This window comes from Coregonus lavaretus, assembly GCF_964263955.1.
Source record: "Coregonus lavaretus genome assembly, chromosome: 22".
Taxonomy (NCBI): Eukaryota; Metazoa; Chordata; class Actinopteri; order Salmoniformes; family Salmonidae; genus Coregonus; species Coregonus lavaretus.
The window spans coordinates 19,177,785-19,196,174 of NC_140009.1; the positions used below are offsets into that span (position 1 = coordinate 19,177,785).

At 43.0% G+C, this 18,390-nt stretch overlaps 1 protein-coding gene across 1 annotated transcript in view; it reads right to left on the reverse strand.

Annotated features, from left to right (window-relative positions):
- Positions 1-279: 279 nt before the first annotated feature.
- Positions 280-18,390, reverse strand: part of LOC311149551 (cAMP-dependent protein kinase type II-alpha regulatory subunit-like) — a gene marked incomplete at its 5' end in the record, with an annotated part of 19,662 nt that continues 1,551 nt past the window's right edge. Inside the window, 9 exons of the mRNA XM_084186727.1 lie at positions 280-1,251; positions 3,889-4,027; positions 5,364-5,429; positions 5,534-5,608; positions 5,995-6,096; positions 7,074-7,227; positions 8,106-8,212; positions 10,436-10,572; positions 13,464-13,499. Coding sequence (XP_084042853.1) covers positions 1,130-1,251; positions 3,889-4,027; positions 5,364-5,429; positions 5,534-5,608; positions 5,995-6,096; positions 7,074-7,227; positions 8,106-8,212; positions 10,436-10,572; positions 13,464-13,499 — 938 coding nt within the window. The 3' untranslated portion in view covers positions 280-1,129. The remainder of the gene's footprint in view (positions 1,252-3,888; positions 4,028-5,363; positions 5,430-5,533; positions 5,609-5,994; positions 6,097-7,073; positions 7,228-8,105; positions 8,213-10,435; positions 10,573-13,463; positions 13,500-18,390) is intronic.

The window sequence follows — 18,390 nt, forward strand, 5'->3', positions numbered from 1 at the left end:
GGAGGACGTATTTAATGGATATGCCTTTCATGTATTCAGGTATTAAATGTGGGTTGATGCCCCCCCCCCAATATCAAACAATAGCTCTTCCATAATCAGGAAACCATAACATTAATTAAATGTTTATTTTCACCCCATCTTTAGTCAGGGATAGAGACCGAGAAGAACTTGAAAGCCAGTGAGGAAACACTGCCTGCAGCCTCAAACTATCCCTTAAAGCCACAGATCTCCCATACCACCAACACACTGACAAACAGCAATATAATAAAGACAGGGCAGTTTAACAAAATGTTTGCTTTATTCTTATCCAGGACAACTCATTCAGAATGATCAAGGAGAAATAAGCACTATATTTTTGTTTTACATTGTCGGAGATGGTGCTTTATCTGAATTGGTCAAAGTAAAACAAAATATTGACTATATAATAATACATTCATCAATACAACATGTGTGGAGTTAATGATAATAACAACAGCCCTGAAATATAGGGTATTCTGTGGTAATCACCGGCACTGAATCAATCAACAACAGTAGGAGAGCATTCAGGAAGGACTGAACTCCAAAGAGGAAACACTTTTTATTGAAATAATATTTTATCAAAGCTTCTGTTTATCTTCATAAAATGTTTCTAAAACTTTTCTGTAAACCTTTTCATTTTGGGGGGGCATTTTAAACTTTTTATTTCCTCTTTTTAATTTGTTTCTTCTTTTTCACCAGGTGTCTGTTTTTGCAAGTGTTGGTGGTGCCTGTGTGTGCATGTGTCCTTGGCTGAGGTTTGCCTGTGTGTGCCTGTGTGAGAGAAAAAAGGGCAAGCCTGTATGTGATGTCCTTGCTGTGCTATGGCGGTGTTAGGGTGGTAGCAGCAGGGACATTGCTTTTTCAATTCATACAGAGGCTGGAGCAGGTTCAAGCAACTAAGAATGTCTGTGTGTGATTTTTAGGTGTGAGTAGAAAGTGTGTGTACCTATGAGTGAGCTTATAAAGGAGTGTGTTGAGCTAGAAAATCTGTGTCAGGGTGTACTTCTACTATGTAAGTGGGTGTGTCTCAATGTCTATGTATCTGTTCATCAATGTAAATTTGCGAGTGTGTGCGTATGTGAGCGTGTGTGTAAGGCACGGAGAAGGGTGGTCATTTCAGGTCCATGCTGGAGCCGAACAGAGCCACCAGCTGCTCCTCGTAGTGGGTGATGTTCCTCTTCATGATCTCCTTACAGGAACCCAGCAGACGCTCAAACGCCTGAATGTCTATTACTGAAAAACACAGAGACCGAGACCGCATCACTCACACAACTGCACAACAGATAGATGGAGACATGGGCCTGTATTCATAAAGTGTCTCAGAGAAACAGTGCTGATCTAGGATCAGGTGCTCCCTGTCCATGTCACCTTATTCATTATGATGTAAAAAGCAACACTGATCCTAGATCGACACTCCTACTCAGAGATGCTTTATGAATAGTGTCCAATGGTAAAGGAATAGAAATACCTTCACACTGTTGTAGCCTATGCACCTGTATAGTTTATTTCCAACAGTTCTTTGCCATGCTTAGCATAACCACTATGGGTTGAGCCGGATTTAGACCTTCCAGTCAAAATATTGCAATAAAACTATAGTAGAGCATACTACTTTCCATTCCTTTCAATGACAATTTTTGTACTCTACCCCTGGAGAATTGTTAGATGTGCGTACACTTTTGAACTCATAAGAGCTGAACATCTACAGTTGAAGTCTGAAGTTTACATACACCTTAGCCAAATACATTTCAACTCAGTTTTTCACAATTCCTGACATTTAATCCTAGTAAAAATTCCCTGTCTTAGGTCAGTTAGGATCGCCACTTTATTTTAAGAATGTGAAATGTCAGAATAATAGTAGAGAGAATGATTTATTTCAGCTTTTATTTCTTTCATCACATTCCCAGTGGGTCAGAAGTTTACATACACTCAATTAGTATTTGGTAGCATTGCTTTTAAATTGTTTAACTCTGGTCAAACGTTTTGGGTAGCCTTCCACAAGCTTCCCACAATAAGTTGGGTGAATTTTGGCCCATTCCTCCTGACAGAGCTGGTGTAACTGAGTCAGGTTTGTAGGCCTCCTTGCTCGCACGCGCCTTTTCAGTTCTGCCCACACATTTTCTATAGGATTGAGGTCAGGGCTTTGTGATGGCCACTCCAATACCTTGACTTTGTTGTCCTGCGCCTGAGTGGCGCAGTGGTCTAAGGCACTGCATCGCAGTGCTAACTGTGCCACTAGATCCTGGTTCGAATCCAGGCTCGTGTCGCAGCCGGCCGTGACCGGGAGACTCATGGGCGGCGCACAATTGGCCCAGCGTCGTCCAGGGTAGGGGAGGGAATGGCTGGCAGGGATGTAGCTCAGTTGATAGAGCATGGCGTTTGCAACGCCAGGGTTGTGGGTTCGATTCCCACGGGGGGCCAGTATAAAAAAAATATGTATTCACTAACTGTAAGTCGCTCTGGATAAGAGCGTCTGCTAAATGACTAAAATGTAAATGTCCTTAAGCCATTTTGCCACAACTTTGGAAGTATGCTTGGGGTCATTGTCCATTTGGAAGACCCATTTGCGACCAAGCTTTAACTTCCTGACAGATGTCTTGAGATGTTGCTTCAATATATCCACATCATTTTCCTTCCTCATGATGCCATCTATTTTGTGAAGTGCACCAGTCCCTCCTGTAGCAAAGCACCCCCACAGCATGATGCTGCCACCCCCGTGCTTCACGGTTGGGATGGTGTTCTTCAGATTGCAAGCTACCCCCTTTTTCCTCCAAACATAACGATGGTCATTATGGCCAAACAGTTCTATTTTTGTTTCATCAGACCAGAGGACATTTCTCCAAAAAGTACAATCTTTGTCCCCATGTGCAGTTGCAAACCGTAGTCTGGCTTTTTTATGGCGGTTTTGGAGCAGTGGCTTCTTCCTTGCTGAGTGGCCTTTCAGGTTATGTCGATATAGGACTTGTTTTACTGTGGATATAGATACATTTGTACCCGTTTACTCCAGCATCTTCACAGGGTCCTTTGCTGTTGTTCTGGGATTGATTTGCACTTTTCGCACCAAAGTACATTCATCTCTAGGAGACAGAACGCGTCTCCTTCCTGAGTGGTATGACGGCTGCGTGGTCCCATGGTGTTTATACTTGCGTACTATTGTTTGTACAGATGAATGTGGTACCTTCAGGCATTTGGAAATTGCTCCCAAGGATGAACAAGACTTGTGGAGGTCTACATTTTTTTTTTTTCAAAGAAGCACTGAGTTTGAAGGTAGGCCTTGAAATACATCCTCAGGTACACCTCCAAATGACTCAAATGATGTGAATTAGCCTATTAGAAGCTTCTAAAGCCATTACATCATTTTCTGGAATTTTCCAAGCTGTTTAAAGGCAGTCAACTTAGTGTATGTAAACTTCTGACCCACTGGAATTGTGATACAGTGAATTATAAGTGAAATAATCTGTCTGTAAACAATTGTTGGAAAAATTACTTGTGTCATGCACAAAGTAGATGTCCTAACCGACTTGCCAAAACTATAGTTTGTTAACAAGAAATTTGTGGAGTGGTTGAAAAACGAGTTTTAATGACTCCAACCTAAGTGTATGTAAACTTCCGACTTCAACTGTATCACCATGAGAGAGAGAGCATCACACAAACACCTGTTTGTCTGAGGGAAACATCTCTGCATTAGGTAGTGAGAGACAGTGAAGGAGGGATACTCATCTAGAACACTTACAAGTCAATAATCTACTGTTAAGAGATTCAGGTAGACAACAAACAGAAAATATCACTGTCACACTGATGGACACCCACTCAGAGCCCAGGGCCTTTAAAATAAAACAGACACACACGTGTACATGTATGAAGTGGCCTTACCCAAGCACTTGACCTCTCCCACAGCGTACGCTGATGCAGCGCGGGGCTTGTTGGTGACCAGGGCCAGCTCCCCAAAGTACTGACCCCTGCTACAGCGGGTGATCTCCACCTCCGCATTATCCTCCTGGTTCACCTTCGTCTGGGGAAGAGAGGGGGAGTGAGAGCAGGGTACAGAAAAGGAGAGGACAGGATGGGTTGGGGCTGACCCCAAAGATTCACATCTATTCGGATTCAATTTGTTTACGCTGATATGAATAATATGTTGCCGATTCAAAATCAGTGGCTGCCGATTTGAATATTCACAAAATGTTTTAGCATGGAGCACGAGCCACGGAGTGCCAAGGAAGCCCAAACGTGCTGTTCACTAAGCAATAGGCCATGTCTGCTGCAGAGAGATAAGACAGAGCCAGACCTGGGTTCAAATACATGCGTATTTAAGTATGTTATTTAAATACTTATTTTGTGTATTTTCAAATAATGTGGCCAGATCAGCTACTTCTATTCGAAGTATTTTCAAATAACTTGCTATAAATAGCCTAAACTATTTTCAAATACTTTTCTCCAAATACATTTTTTCAAATACCCCTAGGAACAAACAGACCTGGGTTAAAATACATGGAGTATTAAATATTTGTATTTGAAAATACACTTGTCTATGTATGAGTATTTTCAAATACATTCCAATATTCAACTACTTGAATTTTCTGAGACAAAATATCCAAATTACTTCAAAATGTCTTTGAAAGTAATTGAAATACCCTAAATATTATTTGAACCCAGCTCTGGATAGAGCCATGAGAAAATGAGTTTTGCTTAGTCATGGATATAAGATAGTACTTTTTTGATCCCCAAAGGGGAAATTTAATTGCACCAGCTAATGCATGACACCAAAACATAACAACAAATGCACAAGAATGGAAATACAGACACTAAACGCAGCACATCAATGCGTTATAAAAAGTCACAGTGTAAAACGTTGTCTTACACTGTTCTGTTTTATATAAAAAGTGCTGGAAACAAAGGGTTGGCACACCATTTACTAAGAAGTTATCAAATTGAGAAGCTATTAGGATGAGAAGGAGTTGACGCAGGTACAGCCGGCTAGTGCTAGCTAACATTAGGAACCATAGTTACTTAGCTAGCTTAAATATGTTTGTTTTTTTTTGGGGGGGGGGGGGTACAACATTTTGTGGATTGTAGATTTGACAAATATTCTGATTCGAATCACAAAATGTTGGCGATTTTTTTAAAGGATTGCCGTGCTCAACCTTTATTACTATTCATATTAATAATACTATTATAATTTATATTATTAGTCATACCATCTTTGTCTTTCGGTGCAGGGTTGTTAAGCAGTACATATGAGAAAAAAGGAGAGAAAAACACAGGGTGACGAACATAAAACAAAGCAATTTTTCCACATTCTCTGATGAGGCAGAAATGAGGAGGATGAGAAAAGAAGGAAGTACTCTTACTTTGCTCTTCATCATAATCTTCACATCTCCAGACTCCACAATGTAGAAACAATCTGCCCTGTCCCCCTATACAGGAAGACAAACCAACAGGAACCGTTTACAATTGTCCATGATCATCATTACCAGTCAGCTTTACAGTAATACCAAGAGAACCTTGGAGAACGTCATACCTGCATGATGATGCGTTCTTCATCTGAAAACGTCTTCATTCCTAATACATCCACAATCTTCATCCTCTCAGATAACTGCGAGAGAGAGAGGTTTGATAAGGAAAAGCAAAGGGAGGTGTCCATATCCACTTAATATCAGTGCTACATTTTTCACTGTCGAGCTTCCTCAACTCCATCCCTCCCTATCCCCTCCCCTCCCTATCCCCTCAGATCCCCCATCCCCTCCGCTCCTCCTCCCTCCCATCCCCCCCTCCTTATCCCCTCCCCTCCTTCCCACACCCCTCCTTATCCCCTCCCCCCCACCCCCTCCGCTCCCCCTCCCATCACCTCCGCTCCCCCTTCCATCACCTCCGCTCCCCCTCCCATCACCTCCGCTCCCCCTCCCTCCCTCCCTCCCTCCCTATCCCCTCCCATCACCTCCCCTCCACTCTGCTCCCCCTCCTTCCCTCCCTCCCCCTCACCTCCAGAGACTTCAGTAGGGGCACAGACTCAACAAATTGCTCGTACAGCCTCCTCTTTTTGGCGTTGTTCTTCACAATGAGCCTACGGAACGTAGCCCGGTCCTGGTAGTGCACACAGACAGCAGTCGTCACGGTCACACAGACAGCATCAGTCACGGTCACATAGACAACAAGATTACACAATCACACAGACACAAGCCATTTAATTCTCCTGCTATAGGTTACATATCTAACAGATGAAAGGTATGGATAGACCTACTAATCTTCTATCTTGATTAATAATACAGAATTTATTGAACTTTTATAGCGCTTTCATTACATAGAGTCTTAAAGGACAAAGAATCTCAAAACACAAAATCTAAGAGCTATCTACTACACATTAAAGACCCACTCCAGCCTCCCTAGCATCTAATTTATCACCTGAACGGGAAAAGTAAAAAATAGCTGGAGCGGGTCTTTAAAAACACAGAACAAAACAGTAAATCCAAAGACAGTACAGAATTAAGACAGGCTAAAACTGCTTCTCCAACAGAAATCCCAGATCAGACTTGTAGGCGATGTCATGGCGACGTTGGCTAACTAAGCTTATGAGTAGAAACACATCATCGGGTCTAACGGTTGTCTCATGCCGAAATGCGCATTTGTGCAGGCAGTAATAAAATAAATTTAAAAAAGGCACTCCTTTGATATGAAGTAGTTTTTGACAAAAATGAAAACATGTCAGTTTGTCAATCTCACGAGGTTGGAGTAATAGCATATTCAACTAATTTAAGACATGGGCTCAAATCTAGGTTGTGCCTTTAGATTGAGAAAATTAACAAATAAGGGGAAAAAATTAACTTCTCTCATTTACTTCTCAAACCCCAAACACTGGCCTGGTCTGTTTGTCAAGTGTTCGCAGAAGTCTTGCAATGTTGCGCCTCTGGGTTTAGAAACTCTGTGGTAAATCTTGTATCTGTAATATATGGCCATTATGTTACTATTCTCCCTAGTGTCCACAGGGAGGTGCTGTGGCAGAGCACAGCAGTGAACCAGAGGTCAAAGGGTCAGGGCAGTGTGTGCGTGCGCGCGCGTCTCACCAGGCCCCAGAGCGCCCCCTCCTGGGTGGCGATGATGGTGGCAGCACGGGGGGTGTTGTACATCAGGGCCAACTCCCCGAAACTGCCCTTGTTGTCATACTGGCCCACACACTTTCCTACACCATCAATCAGTACCACTATGTCATAGATTCCTCTGGAAGAAGAAGAGGGGGAGGGAGAGAGGGGGAAGGGAGAGAGCGAGAAATTAATTATCTTCTAATAATACTTGAGCTCTCTAAAAATGTATTGTGTATAGCAATAACATACAAGATATTTGGAAACTACGCAGACTAATCTTCATCTACAATAAAGTTGATCACAGATCTAAATCTGCTGCATGCATGTAAGTGATAGTTTAAAAAATGTTTGGCGAGTATTGGGCTCCACTCTTGGAATTAACCAACCAGGGGGAGGGGGACTAAGAATACTAGGAGTTCAGTTCTGTGAATTTCTTTAGTCTTTTTGGATGATACACCACCTGATTGGCTGCCTGGGTTGCATTGTGCTGTGCCGCGGTAGGCAGTGGAGCATTAACTTTGTTTGGGGGCATTAGTATGATGATCACTTGGCTATGTAGGTGACCAGGGGTTTCCCATGAGGCTTTGCAAGGCAGCACATAGGGAGGGAATAGGTTTTAACATGCTTATGACGTGCATCTAGCCCTAAGCCTCCCAGGCTGAGGCACTAGCATGACTGAGGAGGGAGCTTAATGTGCAGAGAGAATAAGCCCACTCATATGCTGCATCCCAAATGGCACCCTATTCCCCATGTAGTGCACTTCTTTTGATCAGGGCCCATAGGGCTCTGGTCAAAAGTTGTTCACTATATAGGGAATAGGGTGCCATTTGGGACGCACACATTAAGCCTAGGCCCAGGACACACGGCGGAAACAACAACTAGAAAATAAGGCTCAAGTGGGACTTGTTGTAAAACGGCCAATTATATTGTGGTGTGTTTGGTATGAATGCTGCTTTCTAGTGAATGCCTTGATTGTAAGGATTCCAAAGTAACTGTGCATGCGCACACACACACCTCTCGATAACGTAGAAGTTGTCTCCGTCGTCTCCCTGGTCGATGACATGCTCCTGGGGCTGGACACGCAGTTCAAACATGGCGTCCAGGACTTCTGAGAACTGTTCCTGTGAGGGAGGAGAGGGCCAGGCGGGGAGGGGAAGAGAGGATGATTGAGAACAAAGGGATTAATGAAAGGACAGCACATTCACGGTCTGAAAAAAACAACTCAACTTAATAATGGACAGAGTGAGTCGTGCCTGTCTGGCAGCTTGTGTATTACTGTGTGTTACTGAGTGTACCAATAAGTAACAGGACATTCGGGTGGGAACCTTTTATTCCAAAAGACTGAACAACTCATTTCAATACGGTTGAATGTCATGAGTTATGCGTCAATGTATTTGTATTTATTATGGTTCCCAATTAACTGCTGCCAAGGAAGCAGCTACTCTTCCTGGGGTCCAGCTAAATTAAGGCAGTTACACATTTTAAAAACATTCATAACAGATTTCACAACATATTAAGTGTGTGCCCTCAGGCCTCTACTCTACTACCACATATCTATAACACAAAATCCATGTGTACGTGTGTATAGTGCGTATGTTATCGTGTGTTTGTATGCATGTGTCTATGTTTGTGTTGCTTCACAGTTCCCGCTGTTCCATAAGGTGTATTTTTATCTATTTTTATTATTTTTTTTATCAGATTTTACTGCTGGCATGAGTTACTTGATGTGGGGCGGCAGGTAGCTTAGTGGTTAAGAGCGTTGTGCCAGTAACCGAAAGGTCGCTGGTTCTAATCCCTGAGCCGACTAGGTGAAAAATCTGTCGATGTGCCCTTGAGCAAGGCACTTAACCCTAATTGCTCCTGTAAGTCGCTCTGGATAAGAGCGTCTGCTAAATGACTAAAATGTAAATGTAAATGAATAGAGTTCCATGTAGTCATGGCTCTATGTAGTACTGTGCGCCTCCCATAGTCTGTTCTGGACTTGGGGACTGAAGAGACCTCTGGTAGAATGTCTTGTGGGGTATGCATGGATGTCCGAGCTGTGTGCTAGTAGTTTAAACAGACAGCTCGGTACATTCATCTTGTCAACACCTCTTACAAAAACAAGCAGTGATGAAGTCAATCTCTCTTCCACTCTGAGCAAGGAGAGACTGACATGCATGTCATTAATGTTAGCTCTCCGTGTACATCCAAGGGCCAGCCGTGCTGCCCTGTTCTGAGCCAATTGCAATTTTCCTAAGTCCCTCTTTGTGGCACCTGACCACTTGACTGAACAGGCAGTCCAGGTGCGACAAAACTAGGGCCTGTAGGACCTGCCTTGTTGATAGTGCTGTTAAGAATGCAGAGCAGTGCCTTATCAGACAGACTTCTCCCCATCCTAGCTACTGTTGTATCAATATGTTTTGACCATGACAGTTTACAATCCAGGGTTACTCCAAGCAGTTTAGTCTCCTCAACTTGCTCAATTTCCACATTATTCATTACAAGATTTAGTTGAGGTTTAGTGAATGATTTGTCCCAAATACAATGCTTTTAGTTTTAGACTAACTTATTCCTTGCCACCCATTCTGAAACTAACTGCAGCTCTTTGTTAAGTGTTGCTGTCATTTCAGTCGCTGTAGTAGCTGACGTGTATAGTGTTGAGTCATCCACATACATAGAGACACTGGCTTCACTCAAAGCCAGTGGCATGTCATTAGTAAAGAGTGAAAAAAGTAAGAGGCCTAGACAGCTGCTCTGGGGAATTCCTGATTCTACCTGGATTATGTTGGAGAGGCTTCCATTAAAGAACACCCTCTGTGTTCTGTTAGACAGGTAACTCTTTATCCACAATATAGCAGGGGGTGTAAAGCCATAACACAAGTTTTTCCAGCAACAGACTATGATCGATAACGTCAAAAGCCGCACTGAAGTCTAACAAAACAGCACCAACAATCTTTTTATCATCAATTTCTCTCAGCCAATCATCATTAATTTGTGTAAGTGCTGTGCTTGTTGAATGTCCCTCCCTATAAGCATGCTGAAAGTCTATTGTCAATTTGTTTACTGTAAAACAGCATTGTATCTGGTCAAACACCATTTTTTCCTAAAGTTTACTAAGGGTTGGTAACTGGCTGACTGGTCGGCTATTTGAGCCAGTTAAGGGGGCTTTACTATTCTTAGGTAGGGGAATAACTTCTGCTTCCCTCCAGACTTGAGGGCACACACTTTCTAGTAGGCTTACACTGAAGATCCACAACCTATTAGAACAGAAGTGCATATGACTGTGTGGCCCGTTATACTTTAATAGCGTGATGGGGTTTCTGTCACTGTGTGGTTACAACATGTCCGTCTCATCTTCCCACCTGTTCCAGGGTCTTGAACAGTAGAATATCTTTGCAGGCGTCCTGCAGTCGACAGCGCTGCTCGTCTGTTTTAGGATGCACCACCCTCGGCTCCTCCACCTCGTCATCGTCGTCTGGGTTAAAGGCCTCTGCGCACACTGGTGTGGGAACACTTAGATTTTAACAAACACTGGTGTGGGAACACTTCGATTTTAACAAACACTGGTGTGGGAACACTTCGATTTTAACAAACACTTGGTGGGGGGTAACAATAGAGAGCTCGCCAGCTTGTAGTCCTAAAAAAACGGAAATGAGTTACCTCTGGTTTGTTCGGCCATTCCTATGGGGGAAATGAATGGTGAAAGAATGGGCTTTTGGGATAAATGCGGAAATTAAGGTCTGAGGTTAACACAGGCTTAGGAGATGTTATATGCTTTGTTCTATGAGATAATATCAGTCAGTTAACATGACCTTTATGAAGCCTTTATGTGCTATATGTGCTTGTTTTGATTACATAAATTATTCAAAATTTACAAAAGGTTAGATCTCCTAAGCCTGTGTTTACCACAGACCTTAATTTCGGTGTTTATCCAAATACGCCATTCATTTCCCAATAGGCTTTGGCCAATGAGCCATGGCGGAGTTAGTGCCTACAAAAAGATGCCATTACTATTGCTGTTTAGATTGTAACAGATGCTGGGAGAACAATATTACTCTAACACTTCAATTGTAACATGGTGGGGTGAAGAGTTATAAGTTATACTGTAACACACATACTGGGCCAGGGGGTACAATATTACTGCAACACAAACTTCGGACCAGAATCAATGCACCGAAAGACTCATAGTAAGGCATTACTCGGTGTGCTAGTCACAAAGAGGGAAAACATTGTAAAACACGCTCCAGGGGATTTATATCAGTGTGACACACCCCTAGTAGTTATCAGTGTTCAGTGATGCACTAAGACAACCAGTAACTTAGTGTCAACACCAAGCAGGCATAAAGAGGGCGGGTAAGATTACACCAGATCAAAGCACAAATATTGCTGCTGCAGATTACATTAGGGCAGTGGTATTCAAAGTCGGATGGGTGACCCCAGGAACTGCAGTGGGCTCGGCAAAAAAAGATATACACAGTGCCTTCAGAAAGTATTCATACCCCTTGACTTATTCCACATTTTGTTTTGTTACAGCCGGAATTCAAAATTGATTAAATATTATTTTTTTTCCCCCTCACCCATCTACACACAATACCCTATAATGACAAAGTGAAAACATTTTTGTAGAAATGTTGGCAAATTTATTGACACCTGAGTCAATACTTTGAAGCACCACCTTAGGGGGCGATTACAGCTGTGAGTGTTTTGGGGTAAGTCTAAGAGCTTTGCACACCTGGATTGTACAATATTTGCCCATTCTTTTTTAAATTCTTCAAGCTCTGTCAAGTTGATTGTTGATCATTGCAAGACAGCCATTTTTTAAGTCTTGCCATAAAGTTTTGACTTAAATCGGCTTGAAAATCTAACTAGGCCAATCAGGAACATCCAATGTCGTCTTGGTAAGCAACTCCAGTGTATATTTGGCCTTGTGTTTTAGGGTATTGTTCTGCTGAAAGGTGAATTCGTCTCCCAGTGTCTGGTGGAAAGCAGACTGAACCAGGTTTTCCTCTTATAGCTGTATTCCATTTATTTGTATCCTAAAAAAAACTCCTAGTCCTTCTCGATGACAAGCACATACCATAACATGATGCAGCCACCACCATGCTTGAGATATTTTTTGCAGTATTACTTTAGTGCCTTGTTGCAAACAGGATGCATGTTTTGGAATATTTTTTTTTCTGTACAAACTTCCTTCTTTTCACTCAGTCATTTAGGTTAGTATTGTGGAGTAACTAGAATGTTGTTGATCCTTCCTCAGTTCTCATATCACAACCATTCAACTCTGTAACTGTTTTAAAGTCACCACTGGCCTCATGGTGAAATTCCTGAGCAGTTTCCTTCCTCTCCAGCACCTGAGTAGTGACTGGGTGTATTGATACACCATTCAAAACAGTAACTAGCCGGTGCCCCCGCACATTGACTCTGCACCGGTACCCCCCTGTATATATAGCCTCCCTACTGTTATTTTATTTTACTTCTGCTCTTTTTTTCCTCAACACTTTTTTTGTTGTTTTATTTGTACTTTTTTTGTAAAAAATAATGCACTGTTGGTTAAGGGCTGTAAGTAAGCATTTCACTGTAATGTCTGCACCTGTTGTATTCAGCGCATGTGACCAATACAATTTGATTTGATTTAATTAATAACTTCACCATGCTCAAAGGGATATTCAGCTTCTGCCTTCTTTGCGAAGCATTGAAAAACATCCCTGTCTTTGTGCTTGAATCTGTGCTTGAAATTCACTACTCGATTGAGGGACCGTACAGATAATTGTATGTATGCGGTACAAAGATGGGGTAGTCATTAATCATGTTAACCACTATTATTGAACACAGAGTCCATGCAACTTATTATGTGATTTGTTAAGCAAATTTTTACTCCTGAACTTATTTAGGCTTGCTTGCCATAACAAAGGGGTTGAATACTTATTGACTCATGACATTTCTGCTGGTTTTTTTGTATTTTAAATTTTTTGTTTTTAAATGTTATACAAACAAAATCCCACTTTGACATTATGGGGTATTGTGTGTAGATCAGTGACAAAATCTCTATGTAATCAATTTTAAATTCAGGCTGTAACAACAAAATGTGGAAAACATAAAAGGGGTGTGAATACTTTGTTATTGAGAAAGATAAACAAATAAAAATAAAGAGTAAATGTATGTATTGGTTCTAGAGAGATTAAAATGTAGCCTAATCAATTGAAGGTTATTTTTTTATGTGAAAATAACAATTTCCAGATTTTCTGCCATTATATTTGGGGGTGGCATCGGCAGCATTTCTGGCGAGAAAAATTGGGTCCCAAGAAATTGGGCAAAAGAAAAAAACAGTGTCGCTGCTGAAAAGTTTGAATACCACTGCATTAGAGAGTAGTGACGTCAAACAGGACTCACCTGACACTCTCCGGTTATATCTGCTGGGAGGAGGGGCTGGAGAGAGGGAGGGAGAGAGTTAGTGAACACTCTCCTGTTCACACATCACTGCAACTGTAGAGCCTAGGGTTACGACCTCTGACATCGCTAGCATTCTTGAACCGGCAAAGAAAAACTCCTCAAACACATGAAATGAGACCGGACCGACACACGTACCCACAATCTTCTACACGCTGAAATAAAGTCAGACAAAATATAACACAAAAGTCTATTAAAACTGTCTGACTGGAAAAAAAAGCACACCACCAAACCCACACACATTTCCTAAAGATGTACTCAGGTCGTGAATATGAATGTTTAATGAGCAAGGGGAAGAAAGCTACTGTGGGGGGGGGCAATGACAGAACAGTGTCAATAACACAGCCAAAAGGTTCCCCTCTCCTGTCTCCCTTCACACTATTACCAAGCTGTCAAAATCTATTAACTGGGCCATGTGAACGCAGGCCTAAAGGAGTCTGTCTCCCTCTCTCTCAGACTACAGCTTATTGAGCTCAATTCTTCCTCTTGCCCGATCTCTCTACATCTTTAGGACAGTCAGTCACATCTGGGCCCATACTGTATGTATCAAGCGTCTTAGAGTAGGAGTGCTGATCTAGGATTAGGTTCCCCCTTGTCCGTGTAATCTTGTTCATTGTGATCTAAAAGGCAAAACTGATCAGAGATCAGCACTCCTACTCAGACGCTTTATGAATACGGGCCCTGGCCTCTTCACAACGGTCTCAAAAGGACTTGCAGGTCTGTCTGTCTCACTATGTTGAGTCTAACCTCACTCTCACTGGGTCACGTTGCTCACTTTAGCCCTTATCATACCAATTAGTGAGCACTGACTGAGAATGGTCTGTAGAACAGTATTTAAAAAAAGATACGCATGACTGCTTTCTTAAAAAGGGATGATTTGTTGTTTCACTTTAGTTAAATAAAGTGACGGCCAATGTGGCCTCTGTCAATCTGGCACAAAAGGAATCAGGAATTAATTAAAACAAGTGATTAATCATGCGAGAGGGAAAAGGTGTAACAGAAGGCTAGAGCTAGGCTACTTTATGTATTTTCAATCTGTATCGTTTTATTGTTTATTGATATGGCTCAGTGTTAGCTCTATATTCATAAATTGTTGCCGCCGCTCAAACAAATTTAGTCAATTAAGCCCTTTTTCTACTTACCCAGAGTCAGATGAACTCATGGACACCATTTTTATGTCGCTGCATGCAGTTTGAAGAAAGTTGTTAACTAGCTTTAGCGCAATGCCTGGAAGTCTATGGGAACTGTTAGCTGTTCCTGTAGACTTGCAGCATGCTAGCTGTTCTCAGAATTCCAGTCATTGCGCTAACTCTAGTTAGCAATGGCTAGCGAAGCTACCTTCAAGCAGAGACATAAAAATGGTATCAATGAGTTATTCTGACTCTGGTAAGCTACATTAACATAAATGGTTGTTTCAGTGTCATTATAATCATTATGCTAAAGTGAAATACTGGGAACCGGGGGATGAGTGTAGCCTAAGTGTGCCATTGTGCAAGGACATGCGTGTTCGCATGTGCTGTGCGGTGTGTAAGGAGAGTGTGTGAAGTGCTCTTGCCTGTCATCACGTGGGGGATAGCAAGTGCCTGAAGTTGCCATGACAACAAAATACAAGGAAGACCTCATTGCCATAACAACCCCCCCCTTCCTCCTGAAACCACCTCTTCGTAAGTAACAGGTCAACCCTCTCTCGCTTTCCCCTCTCCCCAAACACCCACTCACAAACTCCCATAACAACGAGACGTTATCACCATCTGCTGGCCCTACTAATTGCAACTAGAGCTAAAGACGATCAAAGTGGTACTTGTTCGTTGAGCAGGCTTCCCTCACCCTCCCGCCTGTTGCTCTCTCCGGCTTTCTCTCCTCTCAATCTCCACTTGTCGTCTGCCAAACCCTCGCTCTCTCTTAGTCCCTCCCTCTTTAGCTCCCTCCCTGTTCATACCCCCCGCCCTATATAATAATATATATATATATATATATATATATATATATATATATATATATATATATACACACTGCTCAAAAAAATTAAGGGAACACTAAAATAACACATCCTAGATCTGAATGAATGAAATAATCTCATTAAATAGTTTTTTCTTTACATAGTTGAATGTGCTGACAACAAAATCACACAAAAATTATCAATGGAAATCAAATGTATCAACCCATGGAGGTCTGGATTTGGAGTCACCCTCAAAATTAAAGTAGAAAACCACACTACAGGCTGATCCAACTTTGATGTAATGTCCTTAAAACAAGTCAAAATGAGGCTCAGTAGTGTGTGTGGCCTCCACGTGCCTGTATGACCTCCCTACAATGACTGGGCATGCTCCTGATGAGGTGGCGGATGGTCTCCTGAGGGATCTCCTCCCAGACCTGGACTAAAGCATCCGCCAACTCCTGGACAGCCTGTGGTGCAACGTGGCATTGGTGGATGGAGCGAGACATGATGTCCCAGATGTGCTCAATTGGATTCAGGTCTGGGGAACGGGCGGGCCAGGCCATAGCATCAATGCCTTCCTCTTGCAGGAACTGCTGACACACTCCAGCCACATGAGGTCTAGCATTGTCTTGCATTAGGAGGAACCCAGGGCCAACCGCACCAGCATATGGTCTCACAAGGGGTCTGAGGATCTCATCTCGGTACCTAATGGCAGTCAGGCTACCTCTGGCGAGCACATGGAGGGCTGAGCGGCCCCCCCAAAGAAATGGCACCCCACACCATGACTGACCCACCGCCAAACCGGTCATGCTGGAGGATGTTGCAGGCAGCAGAACGTTCTCCACGGCGTCTCCAGATTCTGTCACGTCTGTCACATGTGCTCAGTGTGAACCTGCTTTCATCTGTGAAGAGCACAGGGCGCCAGTGGCGAATTTGCCAATCTTGGTGTTCTCTGGCAAATGCCAAAGGTCCTGCACGGTGTTGGGCTGTAAGCACAACCCCCACCTGTGGACGTCGGGCCCTCATACCACCCTCATGGAGTCTGTTTCTGACCGTTTGAGCAGACACATGCACATTTGTGGCCTGCTGGAGGTCATTTTGCAGGGCTCTGGCAGTGCTCCTCCTGCTCCTCCTTGCACAAAGGCGGAGGTAGCAGTCCTGCTGCTGGGTTGTTGCCCTCCTACAGCCTCCTCCACGTCTCCTGATGTACTGGCCTGTCTCCTGGTAGCGCCTCCCTGCTCTGGACACTACACTGACAGACACAGCAAACCTTCTTGCCACAGCTCGCATTGATGTGCCATCCTGGATGAGCTGCACTACCTGAGCCACTTGTGTGGGTTGTAGACTCCGTCTCATGCTACCACTAGAGTGAAAGCACCGCCAGCATTCAAAAGTGACCAAAACATCAGCCAGGAAGCATAGGAACTGAGAAGTGGTCTGTGGTCACCACCTGCAAAACCAGTCCTTTATTGGGGGTGTCTTGCTAATTGCCTATAATTTCCACCTGTTGTCTATTCCATTTGCACAACAGCATGTGAAATGTATTGTCAATCAGTGTTGCTTCCTAAGTGGACAGTTTGATTTCACAGAAGTGTGATTGACTTGGAGTTACATTGTGTTGTTTAAGTGTTCCCTTTATTTTTTTTTGCAGTAATATATATATATATATATATATATATATATATATATATATATATATATATATATATATAAATATATATATAAAAGAAGCCATGATAAAGTGGAAAAGGAATCAAATGCAAAAAGGAATTAAGTGGTTGTGCTCGCTGTCTTTGACAGTCCCGCTGTGCAGATGATCAGATCTCACAATACCTGGAGAAGTGTTTCTCTTGGCCCCACATGAACATGACAGAGCATCATCTCATATGCGCAGACAGAGTGACTGTTTATGAAGACAGGGCTGTGAAGCAGCAACCAGTGTCAATGGCCTATTGGGCAGAGCAGGAACACACAAGGACATTGAGAAGGGAAGTGTAGTTGTGTGGCTGGAGGGCGGGGGACTAGGGGGAGACTGGGGGTTAAGTCAGCACATGCTTAGTGTTGGCATACTGTTATGGTTAGAGCGCCGCAGGGACAGGACAGGGGAGTCTGTGTCTCCAAAACAACATGGCTGACCTTGCCACCGGGGCAGAGCCAGCCATGGAAGTAGCAGGGTCAACAGAGGCGGCTAGCCTGGCAGGGAGCTCTCTCTTTCAGATACTGCCACAGCTGTACACACCTGACTCCCCATAAAAACAAAATGTATTGCAGTCAAGGCTGTCACGCTGCTCATGTCCCCGGGACCACCCATACGTAAAAATGTATGCACACATGACTAAGTCGCTTTGGATAAAAGCGTCTGCTAAATGGCATATTATTATTATAATGCCTGGAAAAGTGTATCATCATATCTCAGGAACCACATTAATAAGATATCGCCTATGGATTAAGAGATATATCTTCTGAGATACGCGGCAGCACAGCGGCAATAGATGAGCTGGAAGGCGAGCCCATAGGAATTGAATTAATAGAACAAGGTCCACCCATTATGCCATCATTGACTTGAATGGGGATACCCGTTCTATTCATTCTATTTCTATGGGCGAGCCATTGGCAGCATCTGAAATGGCTACTAATTCCTTATAATCAGCCATAGTGGACAGGGTGCCATTTCAGATGCAGCCATAGTGAACAGGAGTGAACAGGGTGCCATTTCAGACACAGCCGTAGTGAATAGGGTGCCAACTCAGATGCAGCCATTGTGTCTGTTAGCTTGTTGTTGATGCTCCTCTGTTCTGATGCAGGACATCTCTTCTGCTAAGCTAATTGTTTTGACACAGCCTCCGAACCAGTAATCAGTGAGGCCCAAGCAGGATTGGGTAGTAACAGATTACATGTAACTGGGATTACGTCATCAGATGACAAAAATGA